General features: G+C 44.6%; 1 protein-coding gene across 1 annotated transcript in view; it reads right to left on the bottom strand.

Moving 5' to 3' along the window:
* The window catches only part of LOC115108926 (neural-cadherin-like), a 141,981-nt gene that overhangs the window by 5,424 nt on the left and 121,762 nt on the right, over window positions 1-14,795 (bottom strand). Inside the window, exons 29-31 of the mRNA XM_065009804.1 lie at window positions 13,378-13,642; window positions 12,143-12,332; window positions 7,298-7,548 (exon numbers count right to left, since the gene is read on the bottom strand). Of these exons, the coding sequence (XP_064865876.1) occupies window positions 7,298-7,548; window positions 12,143-12,332; window positions 13,378-13,642 (706 nt within the window). The remainder of the gene's footprint in view (window positions 1-7,297; window positions 7,549-12,142; window positions 12,333-13,377; window positions 13,643-14,795) is intronic.

The following is a 14,795-nucleotide window of genomic DNA, read 5'->3' as shown; positions in this document are numbered from 1 at the left end:
TTTCTTTTTTATCCACACACACCTCCAATCACTTGAACCTCACATCAAACACACCTCTACGGGCCAATCAGTCAACACGCCCAGCGGTGGTGCTTTATCACACGCACAGAGACGAACACACACGCACGCAAGCACGCACGCACGCACGCACTCACACACACACAAAACACACGCACACAGAAGGACGAACACACACACACCACAGGCGCCCAGCGGCACCTTAATTGGGGAGGACGGCTCATAGTAATGGCTGTAACGGCAAACATGGAATAGTACACGTGTTCGATACCATTCACTCTATTCCCGACCTTATTATGACCCCTCCTCCCCTCAGCACCATCCTGTGACACACACACGCTTGCGGATTCACAGATACAGACACGGACAGACAAGTGTCCACACAAACACACGCGTGCGCATGCAGACACACACAGACACACAGCTGACAGTGCTGGTGTTGTTATATCTCTAAACATGCAGACACACAGCTGACAGTGCTGGTGTTGTTATATCTGTAAACATTCAGACACACAGATGACAGTGCTGGTGTTGTTATATCTCTAAACATTCAGACACACAGCTGACAGTGCTGGTGTTGTTATATCTCTAAACATTCAGACACACAGCTGACAGTGGCAGTGCTGGTGTTGTAATATCTCTAAACATTCAGACACACAGCTGACAGTGCTGGTGTCGTCTGCTAAATGACTTAAATGTAAATGTAAATATCTGTAAACATTCAGACACACAGCTGACAGTGCTGGTGTTGTTATATCTCTAAACATTCAGACACACAGCTGAGAGTGCTGGTGTTGTTATATCTCTAAACATTCAGACACACAGCTGACAGTGCTGGTGTTGTTATATCTGTAAACATTCAGACACACAGCTGACAGTGCTGGTGTTGTAATATCTGTAAACATTCTGACACACAGCTGACAGTGCTGGTGTTGTTATATCTCTAAACATTCAGACACACAGCTGACAGTGGCAGTGCTGGTGTTGTAATATCTGTAAACATTCAGACACACAGCTGACAGTGGCAGTGCTGGTGTTGTTATATCTGTAAACATTCAGACACACAGCTGAGAGTGCTGGTGTTGTTATATCTCTAAACATTCAGACACACACAGACACACAGCTGACAGTGCTGGTGTTGTTATATCTGTAAACATTCAGACACACACAGACACACAGCTGACAGTGCTGGTGTTGTTATATCTGTAAACATTCAGACACACAGCTGAGAGTGCTGGTGTTGTTATATCTCTAAACATTCAGACACACAGCTGAGAGTGCTGGTGTTATTATATCTGTAAACATTCAGACACACAGCTGACACACAGCTGACAGTGCTGGTGTTGTTATATCTGTAAACACACAGACACACAGCTGACAGTGGCAGTGCTGGTGTTGTTATATCTCTAAACATTCAGACACACACAGACACACAGCTGACAGTGGCAGTGCTAGTGTTGTTATATCTCTAAACATTCAGACACACAGCTGACAGTGCTGGTGTTGTTATATCTGTAAACATTCAGACACACAGCTGACAGTGGCAGTGCTGGTGTTGTTATATCTGTAAACATTCAGACACACAGCAGACACACAGCTGACAGTGGCAGTGCTGGTGTTGTTATATCTCTAAACATGCAGACACACAGCAGACACACAGCTGACAGTGGCAGTGCTAGTGTTGTTATATCTCTAAACATGCAGACACACACAGACACACAGCTCCTATCCATTCTCCATGATGCTGCTTTGAGGTTCGCCACCAACCATGGGGTTCTTGGGATGTTAGGTTAAATGTTTAAAGAAGGATTTTTAAGCCTTGAGACAATTGAGACATGGATTTGGTATGTGTGCCATTCACATCTGAGTCACTGGCTTACTAGGGCTCTTTCATAACGTACCTTGGGTTGTGCCGTGGCGGAGAACTTTGTGGGCTATACTCGGCCTTGTCTCAGGATGGTAAGTTGGTGGTTGAAGATATCCCTCTAGTGGTGTGGGGGCTGTGCTTTGGCAAAGTGGGTGGGGTTATATCCTTCCTCTTTGGCCCTGTCCGGGGGTGTCCTCGGATGGAGCCACAGTGTCTCCTGACCCCTCCTGTCTCAGCCTCCAGTATTTATGCTGCAGTAGTTTATGTGTCGGGGGGCTAGGGTCAGTTTGTTATATCTGGAGTACTTCTCCTGTCCTATCCGGTGTCCTGTGTGAATTTAAGTATGCTCTCTCTAATTCTCTCTTTCTCTCTTTCTTTCTCTCTCTCGGAGGACCTGCGCCCTAGGACCATGCCTCAGGACTACCTGACATGATGACTCCTTGCTGTCCCTAGTCCACCTGGCCGTGCTGCTGCTCCAGTTTCAACTGTTCTGCCTGTGATTATTATTATTTGACCATGCTGGTCATTTATGAACATTTGAACATCTTGGCCATGTTCTGTTACAATCTCCACCTGGCACAGCCAGAAGAGGACTGGCCACCCCACATAGCCTGGTTCCTCTCTAGGTTTCTTCCTAGGTTTTGGCCTTTCTAGGGAGTTTTTCCTAGCCACCGTGCTTCTACACCTGCATTGCTTGCTGTTTGGGGTTTTAGGCTGGGTTTCTGTACAGCACTTTGAGATATCAGCTGATGTACGAAGGGCTATATAAATACATTTGATTTGATTTGAAATCAAATTAAATTGTATTTGTCACATGTGCCAATTGAGAGTTTTAAGAAAATACCCCAAAAAGAAGTAAGCGATAGAACGACAAATAATTAAAGAGCAGCAGTAAAAAACAATAGTGGGGCTATATACAGGGGGTACCGGTACAGAGTCAATGTGTCATTGTGTGTTAGTTTGTTGGTGATGTGGACGCCAAGGAACTTGAAACTCTCAACCTGCTCCACTGCAGCCCCGTCGATGAGAATGGGGGTGTGCTCGGTCCTCTTTTTCCTGTAGTCCACAATCATCTCCTTTGTCTTGCTCACATTGAGGGAGAGGTTGTTGTCATGGCACCACATGGTCAGGTGTCTGACCTGCTCCCTATAGGCTGTCTCATCGTTGTTGGTGATCAGGCCTACCATTGTTGTGTCATCAGCAAACGTAATGATGGTGTTGGAGTCGTGCCTGGCTGTGCAGTCATGAGTGAACAGGGAGCACAGGAGGGGACTGAGCACGCACCCCTGAGGGGCCCCCGTGTTGGGGATCAGTGTGGCGGATGTGTTGTTACCTACCCTTACCACCTAGGGGCAGCCCATCAGCAAGTCCAGGATCTAGTTGCAGAGGGAGGTGTTTAGTCCCAGGGTCCTTAGCTTAGTGATGAGCTTTGAGGGCACTATGGTGTTGAACGCTGAGTTGTAGTCAATGAATAGCATTCTCACATAAGTGTTCCTTTTGTCCAGGTGGGAAAGGACAGTGTGGAGTGCAATAGAGATTGCATCATCTGTGGCTCTGTTGGGGTGGTATGCAAATTGGAGTGAGTCTAGATTTTCTGGGATAATGGTGTTGATGTGAGCCATGACAAGCCTTTCAAAGCATTTCATGGCTACAGACGTGAGCATTTCAAAATATTTAATGGCTACAGACAAAATATTTAACTGCCTTTGAACGGGGTATGGTAGTAGCTGCCAGGTGCACTGGTTTGTGTCAAGAACTGCAATGCTGCTGGGTTTTTCACGCTCAATAGTTTCCTGTGTGTATCAAGAATGGTCCACCACCAAAAGGACATCCAGCCAACTTGACACAACTGTGGGAAGCATTGTAGTCAACATGGACCAGCATCCCTGTGGAACACTTTCGACACCTTGTAGAGTCCATGCCCTGCCAAATTAAGGCTGTTCTGAGGGCCAAAGGGGGTGCAACTCAATATTAGGAAGGCATTTTTTATATCTTGTACACTCAGTGTATAGCAAGATGCAAAAATGTATGATGACATTGTTGATGCATGTCTGAAAGTAAAGGTTATTACACAACATATAACATGGAGGGAAAATATAAAAGGAGAAACAAAGGACAAGACAAAGACCGATGAGAGAAGGGAAATGCTGTGAGGTTTTATTAAGAAAAGTATGTTCTAGTTCAAAAATACAGTCACTTTAACAACTATTTACCTCCATTCTATATGGAAAGGAAATGTCCTCTTCATTGAATATCAAATCCAACGACACACAGTAAAAATGTCAATGTAATGGACAATAAAGCTTTTCAGTGCTGAATTTGAAACCCATTCAACAGGCCTAATGAAGCATACTTAGATGGCAAATGTTGCCTGTCTCTGGATCTGTCAGTGGCACATGTTGAACTTGGCAATCAGCCAGTCTGTGAGGGGTTATGTAAATCTGAATTATGGATGATCACTTAAACTTTTATTGGAGTTTGAGGCAGAGGAGAAAAGACAGAGAGTTCCAGTTGAATTAAGCAGCAGGCCATCAGCCCGCCTCAGTGTGTTGTGGGGGATGTGTGTTGTCTGTGACTTTTTGTCCAGGCGTTTGTTTGTCACTTGCGCGCACACACACACAGACAACTCTGTCATCTCCAACATGCCTTGTCTGATGCTGACTCGCTCCCTCAGTTAGGACTTAAAGTAGGAGAACAACTTAAAACCTGAACAGTTATCAAAGGACCTCTAACCGCAGTATCCGGTTACAGACAGCCCAGTCTAAGAACTGTAGCCTTAGTCATGCTAGAGACAGAAGGTGTTGCTCGCTACTGAACTGTATTTCCCATCACAGAGATGTTTCAAGAAAAGTTCATGTAAACTCTTGGTGACCTCCCATTTCCATTTTGATATATTCAGGAATTCGCCTAATTCAAAAGGTCAAAAGTTCGAGTGCAGGTGACAAATTCCAGGAACTAGAGTAACTACTAGGTACATTAGATGACTGCAACATGCAGTTTCATTTACATATTCAACACATGAATGTCCGTGAGTGATGCCAAGGCCTCCGTTTGTTATCTTTGTAATTATCATATCAAATATTGAAGTATAGCATTTGATCTGTACCTCATGTGGCTGTTGCAATACACCAGCCACATGCCCCGGGGAGGTATTGTGCTGTTGAATCAGTTATAGAGGTAGCAGAGACTGTGTGTTGAATCGTCAGACCAATTTATAACCCTGTTTTTGACAGAGACTCATAAACAGTATACAAGTAGCTCTATGGAGAGATGGCCCGCTGCACTGGACACACCAACACACCTTACTATGTGTCAGCAGCAAACATGGACACATTTAGGTTAGATGAAAACAGTAGGAGAAAGTAAATAACAAAGAAATACAGAGGGAGATCAAATCAGACATAAACGGACGTAACAGGACTGGAATGACAAACAGACGAGATTAAAAAAAGTAAGGGAAAGGAGGATGACAAATAATAGTCTGAATTCACATCACGAACATCAAGAAAGACAAACTACAGGCGGCCATGAATGAGGGGTCCCCAAACTTTTTGAACTGTAACTCAGCTTTCGGTGTTTCATTGTGGCTCATAGAGTTATCAAAATCTATGTTTCTAGCCAGGACCCATGCAGCCCCACTGACTGAGGCCACTCACAGCTCCTGAGATCCATACTAAGAACACTTGGGGCTCAATTCCATCAAATCCACATTGCAGTATTTACACAGTAGCTCTTTCCCCATGGCCAAATAAAATCACAGATGGTTTTGGGTACTGCAAGAACCTATTACCAGGTAGACACCAGAGGAGGCTGGAGAGAAGAGCTATAGGAGGATGGGCTCATTGTAATGGCTGGAATGGAATAAATGGAATGGAGTCAAACATGTGGTTTCCATATGATGGATGTGTTTGATACTGTTCCATTTACTCCACTCCAGCCATTACAATGAGCCTGTCCTCCTATAGCTCTCTCACCAGCCTCCCCTGGTAGACACACCTCATCAATTGAAGCTTCCAGTTTTCAGAACTAGAAATCTGCGTATCCAGCCAGCTGGGTAGGTTGCTTTCTACTACAAATAATAATATGATTAGGCTCTATCTTTACATTTTAAAAAGTCTGTCAGATTTCCAGTCATTACAATTAATTTAATACCTCTTGATCTTCAAGAAAAATAAATGGAAATATGGGAATATAGATTAGCCAAATTGTTTTACCTGAGAATAACCACAAAACGAAGGAGTTATTACTGATTATGATTTTGTTGTCATGGAGGACTGATTGGGCTAATTGCTTTGAGTTGAAAAATAAATGCTGCTCTCGTGAAATGGCATGCTTTGAGCATTACCGAAAAGTACTGTTTGCATCTAGAAAAAAATGTCTGTTATATGCTACATTGGTTATTGGCCTATTGTTTACTTTTTTGTTGGTAACACTTTAAATGTTGATCATTTTTGGTGCATGAGGTTAGGCATATGGATACATATTTTTTAATCAGCATGAATTAGATTGAGCAATAAAAACACCACTCGTGGCCTTAAATCAAACTCCTTTTTGACATTATGGAGTACAATACCATCGAGTTTAGAAGGGAGGAACTGCCTCAAACTTTTATTACATAGGCTGGATCCGCACTATATAGCTGTTGCGAGAGCGCATTTTTCTCTGGCTGTCCACTGGTTGCAAAAACAATGATTGATAGGCAGCTTAAACATCTTCAATTAAACCATTATTGGGTTAAAATCTCTGGCATAGCACACAACCCCGCAGCACACGCAAGGCGAGGGGGGCACAAGCTTTGGGGCCCCCCAACCCCTCAAAAATAAAAACATGGCTGGAGGTCGGCCCCCCAGATAGCATATCAACACGTCATTAGCCATGAAATGCCGTTGTCCGGAGCAAATTCTCACAATTTCAAACTCTCCCTAAAAATCCCACAGGGATGCTGCTCCCTGTTGACTCCAATGCTTGCCACAGTTGTGTCATGTTGGCTAGATGTCCTTTGGGTAGTGGGTCATTCTTGATACACACGGGAAACTGTTGGGCGTGAAAAACCCAGCAGTGTTGCAGTTCTTGACACACTCAAACCAGTGCACCTGGCACTTCAATATTTTGTCTTGCCCATTCACCCTCTGAATGACACACATACACAGTCCATGTCTCAATTGTCTCAAGACTTAAAAATCATTCTTTAAACTGTCTCCTCCCCTTCATCTACACTGATTTAAGTGAATTTACCAGTTACCATCAATAAGGGATCATGTCAAGGAAATGTTGTTTCTAATGGCTTGTACACTCAGTGACGATTTGTGAACACCCACCCACAACCAAAACCAGATTAAACCAAATCAGAGAGTAAAGGTGAAAGATGGCATTTTCACCACAGGTAGTAGACAACGTAGTCAATATAGTTACCTAGGAAGGCCAGGACACAGATACTGATGGCAAATGCAGAGCTGAGGCTCAGAGTGTTGTTTTCGTTGTTGTGGTAGAGCGTCAGAGAGACCTCACAGTGGCGCCCATGGTAGCCCTCGGAGCAGTGACACGAGTACTTGGCAGGCGAGTGGGCCACACAGGTGCCGTGGCGACAGGGCCTGCTGACACACAGCGTGTAGACACACACTTTGCTCGAGTCATTCTCCTTCGTCATGTGACCAGGGGGGCACCTGTGGGGATGCAAATAAGGAAGAGGTTGTGGAGAGTGTGATTCATTCACCTGATCTGGATGGAAATAACTTGTAGTTATAAGGGATAGGAATAGCCGTCCTGGCACTGTGAAACTCTCAGCCAGGCCACCCGTGATACAAGTCAGTATTCGATGTGGAAACTGGCTACTAAGTACCCCGAGTGGACATCCCATGGTGATGAAAGGCCTCAGAGATGTTTCACATGCTCTGATCCCAGCTAGGGATGACAGGAAACACTGGAGTCCAGGGGAGTTTAAAGACGCTGCAGCCTAGACACTCCCTGTCACTACGGTTAGCTTTATTTACTCAGGTTGGCACACCGCAAGGATTCTCTAAAGAGATGAGTCATTGCAGGGGGGGGGGGGGGGGGCGTGTTCGCTAAGTGCGTTGTTAGGCCATGTGTCGATACTGATAGGATCTAAAGAAAAGCAGCCCTGTTCTTGAATAAGTATTCTCCATCCAAATCTTACCTTAACATTAGAATTATTCCACAAAACTGATGACGATATATTACCCACCTGCGGCTGCAAATAGGCTATTGAGGCAGCTTATTACTCGTACCCAATAATTATGTACGAAATCATAGATTGGGCACATCATTGCGCACATGTTGTCACACATCATGAAACACATTGAGGCAAAAAAAATCTGACATTTTTTATCCTTCACTTGTTTGTAACAATTGCAAATACATTGGAAACATTTTATTTTTAGTTAACTATGTTCTGAGTTTATAGGCAACCACAGACAGGCAGATTATCAGTCAGACATCTTGATTCTCTGTTTAGCCAAGATTTCCAGTGAATAAAGTGATGTTAATGATGCGCTTTGGCTATATGGTCTTGAACGAAGGCTTTGGGAAACACCTTGGCTACCAAAGATACACAGTTAGAAGGTTATGACGATGATCTTAATGCTGCGAAAGCTTTGGAAATTGTATTTGTCATATAATTCTGAATCAACAGGTGTAGACTAACAGTGAATTGTTTACTTAAGGGCCCTTCCCAATAATGCAGAGATTAAATACACAGAGTAATGATAACTTGGCTATATAGTATATTGACACCCTTACATGGACACCCTTTCAAATGAGTGGATTTGGCTATTTCAGCCACACCCCATGTTGACAGCTGTATAAAATCGAGCACACAGCCACGCAATCTCCATTCATCAACATTGGCAGCAGAATGTCCTTACTGAAGAGCTCAGTGACTTTCAACGTGGCACCGTCATAGGATGCCAACTTTCCAACAAGTCAGTTTGTCAAATTTCTTCCCTGCTAGAGCTACCCGTCTACTGTTATTTTGAAGTGGAAACATCTAGGATCAACAACGGCTCAGCCACAAAGTGGTAGGCCACACAAGCACACAGAACGTTTACCGCCTAGGGCTGAAGTATGTAGTGCATAGAAATAGTCTGTCTTCAGTTACAACACTCACTACGGGTTCCAAACTGCCTCTGGAAGCAACGTCAGCTATTCATTGGGAGCTTCATGAAATGGGTTTCCATGGCCGAGTAGCCGTACACAAGGATGAGATCACCATGCGCAATGTCAAGCGACGGCTGGAGTGGTGTAAAGCTTGCTGCATTGTACTTAGGAGCAGTGGAAATACGTTATCTGGAGTGATGACTCATGCTTCACCATCTGGCAGTCCAACGGACAAATCTGGGTTTGGCGAATGCCAGGAGAGCGCTACCTGCCCGAATGCATAGTGCCAACTGTAAAGTTTGCGGGAGGAGGAATAATGGTCTGGGGCTGTTTTTCATGGTTTGGGTTAGGCCCTTTAGTTCTGGTGAAGGGAAATCTTAACACTACAGCATACAGTGACATTCTAGACAATGCTGTGCTTCCAACTTTGTGGCAACAGTTTGGGGAAGGCCCCTTTCCTGTTTCAGCATGACAATGCTCCCGTGCACAAAGCAAGATCCATACAAAAATTGTTTGTCGAGATCGGCAAAGAGGAACTTGACTTGCCTGCACAGAGTCCTGACCTCAACCCCATCAAACACCTTTGGGATGAATTAGAATGCCGACTGTGAGCCAGGCCTAATCGCCCAACATCAGTGCCTGACCTCAGTAATGCTCGTGACTGAATGAATGTCTCTGCAGCAATATTCCAACATCTAGTGGAAAACCTTTCCAGAAGAGTGAAGGCTGTTATAGCAGCAAAAAGGGGACCAAGGCCATATTAATGCCCATGATTTTGGAATGAGAGGTTCATCAAAGAGGTGTCCACATACTTTTAGTAATGTAGTGTATGTACATATAGGTAGGGATAAAGTGACTAGGCAACAGGATAGATAATTAACAGAAACAGAAGCGTATGTGATAAGTCAAATTAGTTTGTGCGAAATGGGTCAATGCAGATAGTTAATAGCTACCCGGACCAACTATTTAGCAGTATTATGCTTTGGGGTAGAAGCTGTTCAGGGTCATGTCAGTTCCAGACTCTGTGCATCGGTACCTCTTGCCATGCTGTAGCAGAGAGAACAGTCAGACTTGGGCGGCTTTGACAATTTCTAGGGACTTCCTCTGACACCGCCTGGTATAGAAGTACTGGATGGCAGGGAGCTCGACCCCAGTGATGTACTGGGCTGTACGCACTATCCTCCGCAGCGTCTTATGGTCGGATGCCAAGCAGTTGCCATACCAAGCGGTGGTGCAGCCAGTCAAGATGCTCTCAATGGTGCAGGCTCATGGGGAGTAATGTGCATTGTCGTGCCCTCTTCATGACTGTGTTGGTGTGTTTGGACCATGATAATTCCTTACTGATGTGGACACAGAGGAACTTGAAGCTTGACCTGCTTCACTACAGCCCCGTCAATGTGTATGGGACTGTGCTCAGCCCTCCATTTCCTGTAATCCATGATCAGCTCCTTTGTCTTGCCGACGTTGTGGGAGAGGTTGTTGTCCTGGCACCACACTTCCAGTTCTCTGACCTCTTCCTTGTAGGCTGTCTCATAGTCATCGGTAATCAGGCCTACCACTGTTTGTTGTCAGCAAACTTAATAATGGTGTTGGAGTGGTACGTGGCCACGCATTCATGGGTGAAAAGGGAGTACAGGAGGGGACTAAGCACGCACCCCTGATGTGCTGTTGCCTATCCTCACCACCTGGGGTGGCCCGTCAGGAAGTTCTGAAACAATCCAGAGAGAGGGTCCTCTGTTTCATCCCAGGGTCCTTAGTTTAGTGTTGAGCTTGGAGGGGACTATGGTTTTGAACGGTGAGCTCTAGTAAATGAACAGCATTCTCACGTAGGTCTTCCTTTTGTCCACATGGGGAAGGGCACTGTGGCATGTAATAGAGATTGCGTCACCTGTGGATCTCTTGGGGCAGTATGCGAATTGGAGTGTGTCCAGGATATCTTGGATGATGCTATTGATATGAGCCATGACCACTGATCAGCATTTCAAAGCATTTCATGGCTACAGACGTGAGTGCTATGGGACGTAGTCATTTAGACAGGTTACCTTGGGTGCAGGGACTATAGGGGTCTGCTTGAAACATGTAGGTATTACAGACTGGGTCCGGGAGTGGTTGAAAATGTCAGTGAAGACACTTGCGAGCTGGTCAGCGCCTGCTCTGAGTAGGCATCCCAGTAATCCGTCTGGCCCTGCGGCATTGTGAATGTTATGTTAACCTGTGTTCATGTCTTATTCACATCGGCTACAGAGAGCTTGATCAAACAGTTGTCCAGAACAGCTGGTGCTCTCATGCATGGTTCAGTGTTGCTAGCCTCGAAGCAAGCATAGGAGCTATTTAGCTCTTCTGGTAGGCCAGCGTCACTGTACAAGTCACGGTTGGGTTTCCTGTTATGATCCATGATAGTTTGCAAGCCCTGCCACATCTGACGAGCATCAGAGCCGGTGTAGTAGGATTCGATCTTGGTCCTTATTAATGAAGCCGGTGACTGATGTGGTAAACTCTTCAATGCCATCGGATGAATCTTATGAATCCCGGAACATATTCCAGTCTGGTCATCGGACCACTTTCATGTTGAGCGCGTCACTGGTATTTCCTATTTTAAGTTTTTACTTGTAAGCAGGAATCAGGAGGATTCAGATGGTCAGATTTGCCAAATGGATGGTGAGGGAGAGTTTTATATGCGTCTCTGTGTGTGGAGTAAAGGTGATCTAGAGTTTTTTTGCCTCTAGTGGCACAGGTGATATGCTGGTAGAAATTAGGTCAAGCGGATTTCAGTCTTGTCAGTTGTCCTGCAAATCGGCCTCTATAGCACCGTCTCTTTCTTATTTGAGTGTCAGGGATTTCAGCCTGGTTCAGGATAATCAATATGTCTTTCTCCTCCAACTCATTGAAGTAGAAGTCCTTGTCCAAATCGAGGTTATTGACAGCTGATGTCCAGAAGCTTTTTTCAGTCATAGGAAACGATGGTGGAAACATTATGTTTCAAAACAGATAAGATCAGAGCAAAAAAAGACACAAAATAGCAGAATTGGTCAGGGGCCCAAAAAACAGCCGCTATTCCCTTCAGCTCCATTACAACGCCATTATAGCTTATAGCCTAGGGCCCAGAGTTTTTCCTGACAAGATTTCCTGCAATCATTTATGTACCTGCACTCGTGTTTCCTCCAGAGGTCCACACATATGAAGGGGGGATAGCACTGGTGTTTCCTGCAGGCGTCTGAGGGGCAACCTGGGGAGACCCCCTGGGATGTGACCACCTGGAGGCCCTTGGACCCCACGGAGGGCTGCTTTGCCATGGGCATGGGCCTCCCGTTCAGCCTCAGGTCTCGCAGACACCCTGATGGAAAAACACAGAGAGGGAAAGAGAGATGAGACACAGCAACATAGTGACATTCAGAGACATACACACTAGGCCTGAGGCAAAACCTTTAAAGTAAGTTTCATGAAGTGATGGAAACACACACACACACACACACACACACACACACACACACACACACACACACACACACACACACACACACACACACACACACACACACACAGATAGCCCAGGGCTTAGCTGTCAGTGCAGCCCTTTGTTTCAGAGGATATTTACTTTGTTTGGTTGTCTCGCCATCCTCTGGGAAGGATGTGTAACACATCATTTATACAGACACCTCCCTGCTCCTGAATCATTTATACAGACACCTCCCTGCTCCTGAATCATTTATACAGACACCTCCCTGCTCCTGAATCATTTATACAGACACCTCCCTGCTCCTGAATCATTTATACAGACACCTCCCTGCTCCTGAATCATTTATACTGACACATCCCTGCTCCTGAATCATTTATACAAACACCTCTCTGCTCCTGAATCATTTATACAGACACCTCCCTGCTCCTGAATCATTTATACAGATACCTCCCTGCTCCTGAATCATTTATACAGACACCTCCCTGCTCCTGAATCATTTATAATGACACATCCCTGCTCCTGAATCATTTATACAGACACCTCCCTGCTCCTGAATCATTTATACAGACACCTCCCTGCTCCTGAATCATATATACAGACTCATCCCTGCTCCTGAATCAAGTCCTTCACACTTCATCTGCCTCCCAAATCCATAGCCGAATGATCTAAAACCATTTGAGATAGGAAGGCGGTGGTAGCTAAGGAATCGTTCACCTCAGTGATTTAGAAGTGTGAAACACAATGGTGCATCAGTCTTGTGTTGCCAATCACATACAGGTAATACATGATTTTATACCACTTTCGTCCAATCATTTATCTTCCCTCGTGATCCTCTGGCAGTAACAACTAGTGGGAAGTTAGGCGGATAATATTAGTGGTCAGTACCAGGGGGCAGTACCAGATGGCAGTACCAGCACCATACCTAGGAAGCTGTGGTTGTTTCCTGAAGGGAAAGAGTTTCCCAGCATCACCACTGTTTGATCGATGACTATCTCCTGACTCTGCCCAGGAGCGGCTGTGACCTCTTGCCTCCCGCCGCCACCATCCAATCGAAGGGTGAACTCTTTGCCATGTCGATCCAGCTCCACCTCGTGCCATTCTCCGTTGTCAAGGCGCTGGAAGGGCAGGGTGAGGTTGTAGAGTCTGTCACCCAGGTTGTAAAAGACAGCCAGTAGCCCCTGAAACACCTGAAATATACAGTGCATATCAATCAATTGAAATGAATCAAAACCGCTGTAAAAATCACAGATCGCACCATTAAAATGTCAAACATTCAATTAAGACCATTGTATTTAATATTTAAACTTTACAAAACTGACACGGACATTACTTAAAACCGCTGAGATCCCGCTAATGGGATCGATATGACAACAGCCAGTGAAAGTGCAGGGCGCCAAATAAAAAAAAACAGAAATCCCATAATTAAAAATCCTCAAACATACAAGTATTTTACACCATTTTATAGATACACTTCTTGTTAATCCCACCACAGTGTCCGATTTCTAAAGGCTTTACGACGAAAGCAAACCAAACGATTATATTAGGTCAGAGCCAAGTCATAGAAAAAAACTGCCATTTTTCTAGCCAAAGAGAGGAGTCACAAAATGCAGAAATAGAGATAAATGAATCACTTACCTTTGATGATCTTCATCAGATGACACTCAAAGGACTTCATGTTTCACAATACATGTATGTTTTGTTCGATAAAGTTCATATTTATATCAAAAAATCTCAGTATACATTGGCGCGTTACGTTCAGTAGTTCCAAAACATCCAGGGATTTTGCAGAGAGCCACATCAATTTACAGAAATACTCATAGTAAACATTGATTAAAGATACAACAATTATGCACGGAATTATAGATACACTTCTCCTTAATGCAACTGCTGTGTCAGATTTCGAAAAAGCACACCATGCTATAATCTGAGTACAGCGCTCAGAGGCCAAAACAACCCAAACAGATATCCGCCATGTTGTGTAGTCAACAGAAGTAAGAAATAGCATTATAAATATTCACTTACCTTTGATGATCTTCATCAGAATGCACTCCCAGGAATCCCAGTTCCACAATAAATGTTTGTTTTGTTCGATAATGTCCATAATTTATGTCCAAATACTTCCTTTTTGTTCACGCGTTTAGCCCAGTAATCCAACTCCATGACGCGCATTCACTAGGTGCTTGCGTTACAGTCCGTAGAAACATGTCAAACGATGTATAGAATCAATCTTTAAGATGATTTTAACATAAATCTTCAATAATGTTCCAACCGGAGAATTCCTTTTTCTTCAGAAATGCAATGGCGTGGCCAGCTTGTGGCTCTCTGGCAGACCTCTGACTC

The sequence above is a fragment of the Oncorhynchus nerka genome, linkage group LG25, assembly GCF_034236695.1.
Source record: "Oncorhynchus nerka isolate Pitt River linkage group LG25, Oner_Uvic_2.0, whole genome shotgun sequence".
Taxonomy (NCBI): Eukaryota; Metazoa; Chordata; class Actinopteri; order Salmoniformes; family Salmonidae; genus Oncorhynchus; species Oncorhynchus nerka.
This window is presented reverse-complemented; position numbering and strand designations above follow the sequence as displayed.